General features: G+C 42.9%; 1 protein-coding gene across 1 annotated transcript in view; it reads right to left on the reverse strand.

Moving 5' to 3' along the window:
- Positions 1 to 9,052, reverse strand: part of SVOP (SV2 related protein) — a 74,861-nt gene extending 65,809 nt beyond the window's left edge. The window contains exon 1 of the mRNA XM_047697816.1: positions 8,762 to 9,052. Coding sequence (XP_047553772.1) covers positions 8,762 to 8,796 — 35 coding nt within the window. The 5' untranslated portion in view covers positions 8,797 to 9,052. The remainder of the gene's footprint in view (positions 1 to 8,761) is intronic.
- Positions 9,053 to 13,944: the final 4,892 nt, after the last annotated feature.

The following is a 13,944-nucleotide window of genomic DNA, read 5'->3' on the forward strand; positions in this document are numbered from 1 at the left end:
AGCTCTGAAACAAGTTGGCTCACAATTTCTTGGCATTTGTTGTGTATATACAGCATGTAATTTACCAAAATAGCAGAGAACATTTATTTCACATAATTTTGCTATTTAAAGAAGGGAAGAGCTTGAGGAGATGGCTGTCAACTTAAAGGTCTTATTTGTACCATCATGTAATTCTCTCCAGTACCTTAAATTAGGGTCTGAGGCTCGGTTAGGGTATTTTAGATAAGGAAGCTTCTTCTCTTTTCATCTGAGCTTCTGGACTTCGATCCTCTGAGTTGATGAATCTACCAGACAGAAAAGGAAGCTTACTCCTAACTGATTTTCACAGGGTGGTGTTTAGTGTCCTATCATGAAGGGAGGTGGTCTGTCCTAGGGGAGAAGAGGGTCCAGCTTTGACAAATGGACTGATTGGGGTTTGGATCCCTTCTCATGCCCCTCCATTGCTGTGTGACCCTGGGTGGGTTACTTTACTTCTCTGAGGCTTCATTTCCTCCCTGATTGGATGGAGATGATAATGCCCACCTCACAGGTTTGCCGTGGAGACAAAAGGAGTCGATATTGACAAATTGTCTCCAGAGCCTGGCATAATCGTTCAGTATTTCAGTGTTTACTGAGTGAGTGCTGACTATGTGCTGACTATGTGCTGACTGCTGGGATAGATACCAAAGGAGACAAAAATAATAGATGTGGTCCCTGCCCTCTTGGGGCCGGTGCTCTAGTTGGGGAGATGGTAAATGAAGAAATTATAATAGATTTGCACACGCTTTGATTTTGAGAAGGAAAAAAAGGGGTGCCAAGATAAAGAACAATTGGAGGAAGGAGTCGTCAGCGTAGACCTCCCTACAGAGGCTGAGATAAAGATGGCAAGGCCAGGAGGGTGGTGACAGATGGTGGGGAGACAGCTGGGAAAATGGCCGGTGCAAAGGCTCGGAGGCAGGACCAAGATGTGGAGGTCGGAGAGACAGGCCGGATCACACAGAGCTCTGGACACCACAGTGAGGGTTTTCCATATTCTCCTGAGACCAGGGAGATGCCACTGAAAGTTTTCAAGTAGGCGAGAGAGGATGGAAGATGATCAGAGTTGAGTTTGAGAAGATCACTCACCAGACACATGTGTCCACAAGAGGAGGAACTAGATAGTAGAGAGTGTTTTAAAATGCAGGTTTTAGGCGCACCTGAATGAGTCATTAAGTGTCTGCCTTCTGCTCGGGTCATGATCCCAAAGTCCTGGGATTGAGCCCCGCCTCAGGATTCCTGCTCAGCAGGAAGCCTGCTTCTCCCTCTCCTACTCCCCCTGCTTGTGCTCCCTCTCTCTCTCTCTGTCTCTCTCTGTCAAATAAATAAATAAAATCTTAATAAAATAAAATAAAATAAAATACAGGTTTTATTATTATTTGGGTAGAGTGAGGCCAACAGAATAGGAGATGACTGCCAGGGGGAAAAATATACCCTGTAATACTCCTAGATCACAAGTGCAAAAGCCTGTCACACCTCAGACACCCTATGGGGAAGCACCTGAGTTGGTAAAAAGGCAGAGGGAGTGGAGGGGGAAAGGCAGGTAAGAGCCCTTATCCTGGTTTCCACAGGAAGAGTCGAGGCAGGGTAACCAGGCTGGGGAACTGGCCAGTTTGAATAATGTCAGTGGGTTCTGGGGCATAGGGGCTGTCTGGTACTTGGCCCTGGGGTGTTGAGAACAGGTGGAGAGTGGCTCTGGATTGGTTACTTTGTGCACGGACACTGGCAGGTGAATCATTACAGTTATCTCGGGGAGGGTCAATCCCTTCAGGGTCAGCAAAGCCCCAAGGTGTCAAAACACTAGAGGATAGGAAATAAAAGGCATGCTTAACACAGAAGGATGGCAAGAAAGGAAGCAGGGAGACTAGGGAGGAGGCTGTGTGGTCAGCTGTGTGAGAGGGGACAGTGGCTTGGTAGAGCGACTAGAGTGAGGGAAGGATGGAGGGAGCTGAAGCTTTTGTCATTCGACCTCCCTCCCCACTGGCCCCCATTAGTGGCAGAAGACACCTTTCCTGGGAGACCCTTCTGCAGGGCATGACAAGTACCCACTTATCTGGGGAACACAGTCGGCAATGCTGATGACCAGCACCCCTCTGTTTTGTCCCAGGAGCTCAGCTGTCACACAGGGGCTTCTTTGGAATCTGAGGCCTATTGACAAATGGGATTAAAGGCTGTGGACCCGAAGCAGTGGAAATTGCCAAGGTCCCTTAAAATAGGACTTGCTTTTTGTCACCTTCAAGACAAGACGTGGGCACTCCCTGATCTGTGTGATTTGGGAAGTGCCTTTTCAGGGGCTGGACCTCTGTCCTCAAGTATTTGAGGTCTGGGCCAGTGAAGGATGGTGCTTGTTCAACTTGGACCCCGAGACCAGAGCTTGAGCTTCTGGGTTTAGAGAAGAGGGGAGCAGATTTCAACACAGTCGGGAGAGCCTTCTTGGGCAGAGAAGTCCAGAGGTGGAAAAGGCTGCTTTCAGAGGCAGAGAGCTCCCCTTCGTGAGAGATGGTCTAGGAGAGGAGGGTATCCATCTGAATGGACCCGGGGGTGAGGATATTTAACATGTAGCACTTCGATATGCCTACATGCTATATTTACTTACTCTCTTATATAATCTCTTCAACCCTGAGAGAGATGTGTTATTAAAATCCCCAAATTATAAACAAGTAAATGGAAGCTCAGATATTACACCAATTGGCCCGGGTTCCCCAGATTGTAAATAGGGTACTACAGTCACTGGCCTGGGTGGTCCCACAGCCTGTGGTCTCAGCCAATTAGCTGATGCTTCTCTGAGGCCAAGAATACCCCTAGGGAACTGATTAAAATGCCAATTCCTGGGTCATTGCCCTGACCTAATGCTAGTGCATCTCTGAAGAGTAGAGCCCAGGGATCTGAATTTTAATAAGCTATTAATGGTGGCCTCAGATGTTTGACAGGCACTCCTTGATGCCCTCCTGCTCTGGATTTGGGGAGATAAGGTGTGAGGGTTTGGATACAGTGACTTTAAGGTCCCTTCCATTCCTGAATGTCTAGAAGGCCAACATTAAAGGGGATTTTAATTTTCTGTGGATTTTATTTGTTTGTACTTTCCTGCCACCCCCATCGACTTGAATAGCATCGATCTTGTTCCCTGGGTAGTGGACCACTAGTTTATATTCTGGACAAAAGGTAACAATCACAAGTAAATAATAGTTAACATTTATTAAGCCCTTACCATGTGCTGCTAGCTCCACTAAGCACTTGAACCTGAGGCCTGGAGAAGAAAAGATTACCTTCCAATTTATCAGGAAAGGCAGGATTTGAATCCAGGTCTGCCTGAGTAGAGAGGCCTCTACACTTGATCATTCTATGCCATGGCTTCAGTGGAGAGAGGGATGGGGGACAGAGGTCTGTGTGACAAGTTTCTGGGTAGTTTGTAACTTATTCATTCAATAAGCATGCCATGAGGACCTTCTGTGTGTGAGACTGAGCTCTTGTCCTCATGGATCTTACAATCTTTTGCCAAAGGTATACGGAGGATGGAGGGAGGTGCACAAATTGCTGGTTAGAACACATACTAGGGTCCTGACATGACTAAGGTCAGAGAAATGAGGTTGAAAGAGAGACCCAAGGATGCTCTAGAAATAGAGAGACTGAATAATTCATTGCCTCCACTAAAATACTTTAAAGTTGTGGTTCCCAATGGGGTGTGATTTTTGTCTCCTAGGGAACATTGGCAATGTCAGGAGACATTTTTGATTGTCACAACTTGGGGGGACGGCTGTGATATCTAGTGGGTAAAGCATCCAGGGACGGTGCTAGACATCCCATAAAGCACAGCACAGCCCCCACCACTAAGTATTATCTGGTCTACAATGTGAAGAGGGTCAAAGTCGAGAAACCAGGTACTACAAGGTAAAAGAGATGTAATTAATAATTAGAGCAGGAAAATTTCCCTGAACCAGGATGGTACCAGGCACACCCATCTAGAGAGCTTAGAATCATAAAGTTAAAAATGCCCTTAAAGTTGGCCCAGGCACCCCTTAGGTCTCAGGAAAGCAAATACATTGCCTAAGATCACACAGTGACTTGCATGCAGATCTGCATAATTCTTTTAGACAGCCAGAGAGGAGTTTGACTGGGGCGGTAAAGCTACTCTCTGGGCCAGCAGACCCTTGGACGATCCTCCCTGAAACCTAAAATCACCCAAGCAATGGCTTCTTTGCAAGGGAGCTTCTTTATTTGGACTCCAGATTGATTGTTCCCCTTAAGTCACTAAAACACATACCCCTAGAGGTGAGGCTGGGTGGCATGTGTTGGAAATGATGGGGTATGAACAGCTTTGAACTTGAAGTTTTAAAAGGTTCTGGTGGGTTGACCTTGAGGATCCGGACCTAAGCTACTGAAATAACTCTTCTTTTCTTTTCGTTTCGTTTCTTTTCTTTTCTCTGCTCTTCTCTTCTTTTCTTTTCTTTTCTTTTTTGTCTGTGAAGTGAGTGATACTGAAACCCCTTCTCCTCCTTGGCCAGGAATCTCCCCCTTTGGGGAACATTTTCTTAGTGTTTGGAGAAGGAGGCCATGGCTTCTAGGTAATGTTGGAGGTTAAGGGAAACTAAGCTAGTGTGGAGGTACTGTGCTAAGAACTTCCCAATGATGACTATCTTGATCTTCACAACAGACCTGTCATGCAGAGACTGCCATCATCTTGACTTTAAGGAGGAACACACAGCCTTCAGGAGGTGAAGTCACTAGCCCAAGGCCACCCAGATGTTCGAACCCAGGTCTGCCTGCCTCGGAGGCCACAGTTTTATCCCGGCTGTTGATTAAGCCCAGGAGAAGTCAGTGAGAGATTCACTGAGACAATGGGCTTAAGTTTAATCTTGAAGACAAAGTTTGTAAGAAAGGAGGGAGAGAGAAAATTGGGCAAACAGAGGATAAAGTTCCAGCCCACTGTCACAGACTACAGGGTCTTGTATGGCCTGGTCTAGGTCGTCCTCTGCAGCCTCCCTTAAGTCCCTAGTTTTGTATGTTCCCTCCACTGGCCTGATTTTGAGATGCAACACTTTTTTCCTACTTCAGTGCTTTTATCTACACAGTTCCCTTTGTCCATAATACTCCTCATCCCATCTCTTTCCTTGGATGACTCCTACACATCTCTGGGGGCTCAACAGCAATGTCACTTCCTCAAGGAGACCTCCACTGATCCTCCCCTCCTTCCCCACCTAGTACTAGTCTCACCGTACCCTGCACATGTCCTTTGCAGCCCTTAAAACAATCTTCATAATTATTGGGCAATGATATGTGTTTGATGTCTGCCTCTCCCAGCATCAGTTCAGCGCTGTCCAATAGAATTTTCTGCCCTTGTGGAAATGTTTTAGGCCTGTGTGGTCCAATATGGTAGCCAGTAACCACATGTGGCTATTGAGCACCTGAAATGTAGTTAGTGCAATTGAGAAAGATGATTTTTTAAAATTTCACATATTTTATTTATAAATTACATTTTATGTTGTATATTATACTATAGAAATGATTTCATATCCAAATTATATAATTTAAGTTTAAATTTAAATAACCAGGGGCGCCTGGGTGGCTCAGTGGGTTAAAGCCTCTGCCTTTGGCTCAGGGTCCTGGGATTGAGCCCCGTGTCGGGCTCTCTGCTCAACAGGGAGCCTGCTTCCTCCTCTCTCTCTCTGCCTGCATCTCTGCCTACTTGTGATCTCTGTCTGTCAAATAAATAAATAAAATCTTAAAAAAAATAAATTTAAATAACCACATATGGCTAGTGACGACCATATTGGATATTGCAGCTCCCGACTGTGACTACCTTGAGGGCAAGGACCGTGTCTATATTATTCAGTTGCAGAATCCCTTGTACCATGTGCCCAAATGAATATAATGAATGAATCAATCAACCAATTAACCAATGCAGTCTGCAAAAGTTGCTTTCAAGAAATCATCCTAGGGGTGCCTGGGTGGCTCAGTGGGTTAAGCCTCTGCCTTCAGCTCAGGTCATGATCTCAGCGTCCTGGGATGGAGCCCACATCGGGCTCTCTGCTCAGCAGGGAGCCTGCTTCCCTCTCTCTCTGCCTGCCTCTCTGCCTACTTGTGATCTCCATCTGTCAAATAAATAAATAAAATCTTAAAAAAAAAAAAAAGAAATCATCCTAGAAAAGAAAGACCCAGAGAAGTCTGCCTTGTACAAGGTCACACAAAGGGCAGAACTAGGTACAAAATCTTAGCCTCTGAAGTCTCCTGTACATGGTACCGTGCCTGAAAGGACAACAGGTGAAAGACAGAGGTTGTTTGGGGCTTAAAATGAACCATCCTAGAGCTGTGTGAAGGAACTTCCAAGTGCAAGGAGGGACTGTTTTCTTAGGTACCTTCAACTCCTTTTCCCCTCCCCAAACCCTGTAAACTACTTAGCAGCTTATAATCTATTAACACTTGGATTCCCACAGGACTGAGGCTGTTCCAAAGTCCACTCTTGCCAACCCTCTCCAAGGCATTCTGATTTTTTTTTAAAAAACCATATTGCTCTCAGGAAATCTGTTGCCTGCAGTCTGTGCACAGTATACAGAGGGTGTGGTTTAAAAAAACATCTAAGTCGTGATTTGTAACCCACTCAGATTCACGTGGCTGTTCCTTTTACTTCACTCCCTTTTTATAAATAGATGTCAACACGTTTCAGGGCTAATTTTGACTTCATTCAAATTGCAGATTACAGTTTTGAAGACTCCAACATAGGGAGTCTATATCTATTTTCCTAAATGATTTTTAAAGATTTTTATAAATGATTTTTAAAGATAATAATAATATTAGTTAATATATGTTGAATGCTTTATGTCTACCAGGCATTCAGCAAACATTTTCTCACTTGGTCATTACAATAACTCTGTGAATCAAGGACGATTGTGAGGCCCATTTTATGGCGAGGGAAACTCAATCTCAGAAAGGTTAAATCACTTGCTCAAAGTCAAATAGCCAGAAAGTGGCAAAGCCAGGATCTGAACTCAAGTCTGTCTTACTCAAGAGCTAATGCTCTTAGCCAATACACAATTTGGCCTCGCTAATAGATATTACATGTATTTATGCATTAAAGTATCAATGAAAATAACCAAGAAACTTAACCTGTGGTTTGGTAAGAGAGAGACTAGTTTTTATTCTTGTATTTTTGAACTTTATTTACTCTATTCAGAGATTATATTAGCACATTATATTATATACATTAGTATAAAAAAACTAAATGATTTTTAAAATTTAAGTTAATAAAAGCCTCATCATTTTTACTTTCTTTTTAATTAAGGAAGGACTTGTCACAATAGTGTCATGTCTATAGCTGAATAGATTAAATATACATGGGCCCTGAGTAATCTGCAAAGTTCACATGCTCTGACATTATTTGAAAATTCATCTCAGTAGCGGTAGTTCCAATATGTATTGTATTCTTCTTCTGAGTACGAGATTTCATATTTCAGTTTCTGAATTATTTTTTTATTTTGAGATAATAGGCTGTTTTTTTTAACATGATATTATTTTCATTGAAAGTGGTATGTTTTCCTCGAGAGATTTACACTCAGATATGTGTATTTTTATTTATTCATACATCGACCTCTGGATATTATAACTGAGCATCTTTTGGCATTTGTGAAATAATGCTGATTACATAAGATATGCTATCTGTGGATCAATTAATAAAAACTTGAGAGTAAAATTTAATTAAAATTTTAAAATGAAAATTAATTTTTACACCAATTGAGAAGTAAACATTTACAATACCCTTCAGTATTCAGAGCCTCAGAGAGCTGTATCAATCACACTAAAAGTCTCTTGGGAGAATTCCTCTGTGGCTTAGAGAGGGGGAAAAAATTTTAAGTCAAGAAAATACACACACTAACAATGATGTATCTTTTACAACAACTCCAAACAGTGTCTACTTTTACCATCCAAATGGCTAGTGCGTCTGAAAATTAAAACAAAAATCCGCATTAATGCCCCATCTCATAGTCTTGGGATTTGCTTAACAAATTACCACTGGCTTGTAGTAGGAGAAATCTGTAAACCCCTTCACAAGGCCCCTGTCCTTTCCATTGCTTGGTTGTATTTCTCCAAGATTCTCAGAGCAAATCTGACATCCCCTAAAAATTCCTATCCTCTAGCTTTGAATTCCTGATGTTCTCAAGGATAGCCATAGACAGAGTCTCACTCTAGCCAGCTCTTACAAAAACCTTTCATTCAGAAGAAGGCAAGAGGTTTCAGCCCTCTCATTCATACACTTCATAAACAAGACTTTGTCCAAGCCTCCCCTCTAGGAAGGCATTCCAGCTTTTTAGAAACCACTTCGCAACAGCAGTACCATTCCCTTCCAAAAGACCTTGCAGAAAAATTGGGAATTTCACGGCATAGGAGAAAAGGCTGGGAAAAACCGATGTCATTGCATGGACTCATCAATTCAGTCCACATTTCAAAACAGCAGCTAATGCTTTCTTAAAACACAGACCTCAAAAATCCCTTTAGGACTGAGAGAAATTACAAGCGAAAACATAACACCCCTAGCTCCCCATAAGATTCTGACGGATCTGAAAAATAGAACTGAGTCAGAGATACAGAGGCTGGACTGCTGGAATAGGAAAATGGCTTGTCTCCTCGGGGCCTAATTCTTTCCTCTCCAACAGTTCCTTGTACATTCAAGAAACCATGCAGAGATGCCCCCCTGCAGGTTTTCATTTTTTAAAGGAAAGCCTGCCTTCCTCTCCCTCGCCCCCATGATACTCACGGCAGCTGCCTCAGCTGAAATAAGTCCTCCTCCATGTCCGCGCTGAGCCAGGACGAGCCCTTTTCATGGCCCTTACATGGTGTTGGTGGATGACGGGCGGTCGGGGTTTCAGCACCAGGGTGCTGGATAGCTCCCGCGCCGCTTCCTCCCTCGGCAGCAGCTGTTCGGGGGAGGGAGCCGCCAGGGACCAGCCCACGAGACAAAGCCGCCGCCGCCAGGAGAGTGGGCGGAGAGGAGGAGGCGGAGGGCAGAGCAAGCGGCGCGGGGAGAGGGGGTGGGGAAGAGCCCTTCTGGTTAGAGGAATTTACAGGCTCTCTGTGATTGGCGATGTTTTACTGGGTGCCTATAGGGCACAACAGCCTGTGAAATGGCTGTCGAGGTACCAATGAGCACTCTTTGGTTGACAACGCCTCTCTAAATGTTTATTTGTGGGGATTCATTAATGTTGTTACCGGTGTAATATTCTTGAAACCCAGGCTGGTATAGCAAATGAAGGGAATGAAAAATTCAAAGATGTGGGCATGCATTAAAACACCGTTTATTGAGCACCTACTGTATGCCAGGCACTGTAATAGGCACCAGGCATATGCAAGACAAGTTAGACATGTCATTGTCATCATGGAGCTGTCTAGTGAAATGAATCAAGGAAAAAATAAGATATAAATTAAGTATGAGAAAGCCAAAGGTCATTCATTCATTCATTCATTCCACAAACAAGCATTATTGAGTGATTTCTATAGCCACCCTGGGGAATCAAAGATTAATAAAACCAAATGCCCACCTTCAAAATCCTCCCTATCTGTTTTCCCCATCCTCCTAGAATGTCTAGAATGTCTGCCGTCTTAGAACTGAAGCTTGGTACCCCAAGGGCCTAGAACAATAAAACTTTATTTATGGACACTGAAATTGGAATTTAATATTCCCCACTAAACTCAACCCTAGGGCTTTGCATTGTGTACACTCAATACATGCTTGTTAAACTGAAAGCAAACTGATCTTTCATTCCAGGTGAGTAGGGATTCAGTATCTATTATAAGCTATGGAGAGGAAGGGTAATGATTTCTATTAGAGCTGGCAGGTTGGAGGTCTATCGGTAGTGTGTCCAATTCATCCTGGTTTGCCAAGGAACTTGAGTCTTTGCTCTGAAAGTTCCACGTCCTGGAAGCCCTGAGTTCCAGGCAAGCCTGACAGTTGGTTATTCGACAGTCATAAGTCAGATCCACAGAGAGATGTGTTTTGAGTAGCCTGAAGGGTTAACAAGAATACTTTTAAGTGTAAAGATTCAAAACTATGAAACTCTTAGAAGAAACCATAGGAATAGATCCTCATGACCTTAAATTAGGCAGTGGTTTCTTAGACACGACATCAAAAACACAAGTGACAAGAGAAAAAATTAGGTACATTGGGCTGGATCAAAGTTAAAAGCTTTTCTGTCTCAAAGGATACCATCAAGAAAGTGAAAAGACAACCCACAGCATGGGAGACAATATTTGCAAATTATATACCTGATAAGAGACTTACTTCAAACAATTTAAAGCACTCTTACAACTCAATAATAAAAAGACAGTGTAATTTAAAAATGGAAAAATAGGGGAGCCTGGGTGGCTCAGTTATTTAAGCAACTGCCTTCAGCTCAGGTCATGATCCCAGGGTCTTGGGACCCAGCCCCACATAGGGCTTCCGGCTCAACGGGGAGCCTGCTTCTCCCTCTCCCACTCTCTGCTTGTGTTCCCTCTCTCGCTCTGTCTCTCTCTCTCTGTGTGTCAAATAAATAAATAAAATCTTTAAAAAAAATAAAAATGGAAAAATAATATGAATAGATATTTCTGCAAAGAAGATGTGTGACCAGATGTGGCACCTGGATGGCTCAGTTGGTTAAGCGTCTGACTCTTGATTTCGTCTCAGGTCCTGATCTCAGGGTTGTGAGGTCCAGCCCCACGTAGGGCTCTGCGCTCAGCAGGAAGTGTGTTTGAGATTCTCTCCCTCTCCCTCTGCCCCTCCCCGCCCACTCGCACACATGCTCCGTCTCAAATAAATCAATACGTATTTTTAAAAAATGTGTGACTAGCCAATAAGCACTTGAAAAAAATTGCTTAACATCATTAGCCGTTAGGGAGATGCAAATCAAAATGACAACGAGATACCACTTCATACCCACTGGAATGGCTAGAATTAAAAAGACAGACAATAACTAGTGTTGCGAGGATATAGGTGGGACATTCCCCTCATTCACAGCTGCTGGGAATATAAAATGGTGCACCTGCTATAGAAAACAGCTGGATAGTTTCTCAAAAATTTAAACACAGAGTTACCTCATGACCCTGTAATACCACTTGTATTGCAGGTAAATACCCAAAAGAAATGAAAACACAGTGTGCACAAAGCTTGTACACAAATGTTTATATTATTCATAACATCAAAAAGTGGAAACACCCAAAAGTTCATCAGGTGGTCATCAAATTTTACACTTAAAAGGAGTGAATTGGGGACGTCTGGGTGGCTCAGTCAGCTGAACGTCCAACTCTTGTTTTTGGCTCAGGTCATGATCCCAGAGCTATGAGATTGATCTCCAGGTGAGGCTCTAAGCTCAGCACTGAGTCTACTTGAGATTCTCCCTCCCTTTCCCTCTGCTCCTCCCTCTGCTCATGCTCTCTCTTTCTGTCTCTCCCTCTCTCTCTCTCTCAAATAAATAAATAAATAAAATCTTTTAAAAAACCCAAAACAAACAAAAAGAGTGAATTGTGTGGCGTGTAATTAAACTTTAATAGAACCGTTTTTTAAAAAATGACTTTCAATAATTTTTAATAATAAATAATAAAATTGACTTCCGGTTTTGTCAACATTTAAACAGAGATTTCACGTAACAGGATCACCAGCTTTTTGGGGAAGAGGGAAGCAGTGTTCTTTCACCGGGTCTGCCTTTCTGTCTGGCCACTAGGAAGTGATGCTTCCAAGCAGCCTGCCGGGCTTTATCAAGGCTTCACACATTTAGCTTCCCTCACTGCCCTTTGGAGACTTGAGGCACTCACTGCTGAAAACTGGGGGAACAGTACTTAGTATGTAATAGGTATTTTAAAAATCCTAAAGAATTAATGTTTTTTCTTCTTTCTTAGAAATATGGTTACACTTTTCTAAAGCAGTGGTTTCCGCCTTTGAGTGTGAGTGAGCATCCGCCGGAGGGCTTGTGGCATGCATATGGTTGTGCACCACCCCCGGAGTTTCTGATTCAGCAGGTCTGGGGTGAGGCCTGAGAGCTTCCATTTCTAATGGGTTCTCAAATGATACTGATTCTGTTGGTCTGGGGACCACACTGAGAACCCCTGTTCTAAAGTTATGTCTGAATGAGATTATCAGCCAAGAAAAATATGACCCATGTTTGTTTATACCTCTGGTCTTTGAGACATCCTTGAATAGATATGAATATTATAAAGGCAGTTACTTCCAGCTAACCACATTATCCATCTGCCCGGGAGATGGGGACATGCCAAAAGCCAGATGGGTTTTATTTCACATCAGAGTGATGCATCATGATCTCTCCTCTCAGATTCTTAAAACAAAACCTATAGGGGCTGGAATAAAGACTGACAAGCCGTCCTGTAGCCTGAAATACTGAATATACAATTACATGCTATGAACAAGTAATTCTCCTATCGACTGTGTTCTGAATCCTATTGTTTATTATTGAGATTTTTTTTTCTTTAGAACTGAAATTGGATTTAAAAAAAAAACACAAAAGGGGCAAATAAGGCTTTGATGGTAGATCCCTGCTCTGCTAGCCATTGCTGGTAGGATGGCATTTCCACCTGGAGTCATTCCCAGGTCCCTGGCATTGTGCTGGGAGCTGTTAATTACTTACGGACTTTACCCAGGAGCCAGTAGAAAGGGGATGCTTGGCCAGGAGGGTAAGCCCTTGCTAAAAAATGTAAAGCATACAACTTCAAAGAGTCCCTTGCTCATATGTCTTATTCTTCAATGAAACACAAGATGTGTTCTCATCTACAATGAGAGAGGACTGGAGAGGGCAAAGAGAACTATTTTCCCCTTCAATTCTGTCCTCTTTTTCTTCCTGTATTTTGGGGCAGCTGGCTCAAAAAACAAACTCTAAAGTTCTCCTAATAAAACCGTGATCTCTTAGACATTGTATTTTCAGAAGGACATAAAATAAGGAAGAGATAAATGTGAATCAGAGGCCAGAACATCTATCCAGACCAAGGGAAGAGGTTATCAAGCAGAAGAAGTTCAAGATATCTGAGTCAACACTGAAGAAGCGATGTTCTTTTCTTTGCAGTCTTGTGACTTGTACTTTCAATTTCTTTACTTCAAAGTGTTTCTTAATTTCCCTTCTCATTTCCTTGTTTACCTGTTTATTATTTAGAAATGTGTTGTCTAATTTCCATGTATTTATTAGTTTCCCAAATTTCCTTCCATTACTGATTTCTAATTTCATTGCATTGTGGTTGGAGAGCATACTTTGTACGGTTGGTCTTAAAATCCATTGAGACTTGTTTTATGGTCTATCTTGGAGAATGCTCCATGTAAATTTGAGAAGAAAGTGTATTCTGGGAGCAACCTGGGTGGCTCAGTAGTTTAAGCCTCTGCTTTCGGCTCAGGTCATTATCTCATGGTCCTGGGATCGAGCCCCGCATCGGGCTCTCTGCTCAGTGGGGAGCCCGCTTCCCCCTCTCTCTCTGCCTGCTGCTCTGTCTGCTTGTGATCTCTCTCTCTGTCAAATAAATGAATAAAATCTTAAAAAAAAAAGAAAGTGTATTCTGCTATTGTGGGAAATGTTTTGTAGATGTCTGTTAGATCTAGTTGGTTTATCATGTTGCTCAAACTTCTCTTTCTTTGCTGATCTTCTGTCTGGTTGTTCTATCCATTATTGAAAGTGGGGTATTGGGGCACCTGGGTGGCTCAGTGGGTTAAGCCTCTGCCTTCAGCTCAGATCATTATCTCAGGGTCCTGGGATCGATCCCCACATTGGGCTCGATGCTCAGCAGAGAGCCTGCTTCCCCCCGCCCCACCTACTTGTAATCTCTCTCTGTCAAATAAGTAAATAAAATCTTTAAGAAAAAAAGAGAAAGTGGGGTATTGAAATCTCCAACTGTTATTCTTGAATTGTCTATATTCCCCTTAAATTCTGTCTTCTTTTACTTTATGTATTTTGGGTCTGTGTTGTTAAGTGC

Source organism: Lutra lutra, chromosome 12 (assembly GCF_902655055.1).
Source record: "Lutra lutra chromosome 12, mLutLut1.2, whole genome shotgun sequence".
NCBI classification, from domain to species: Eukaryota; Metazoa; Chordata; class Mammalia; order Carnivora; family Mustelidae; genus Lutra; species Lutra lutra.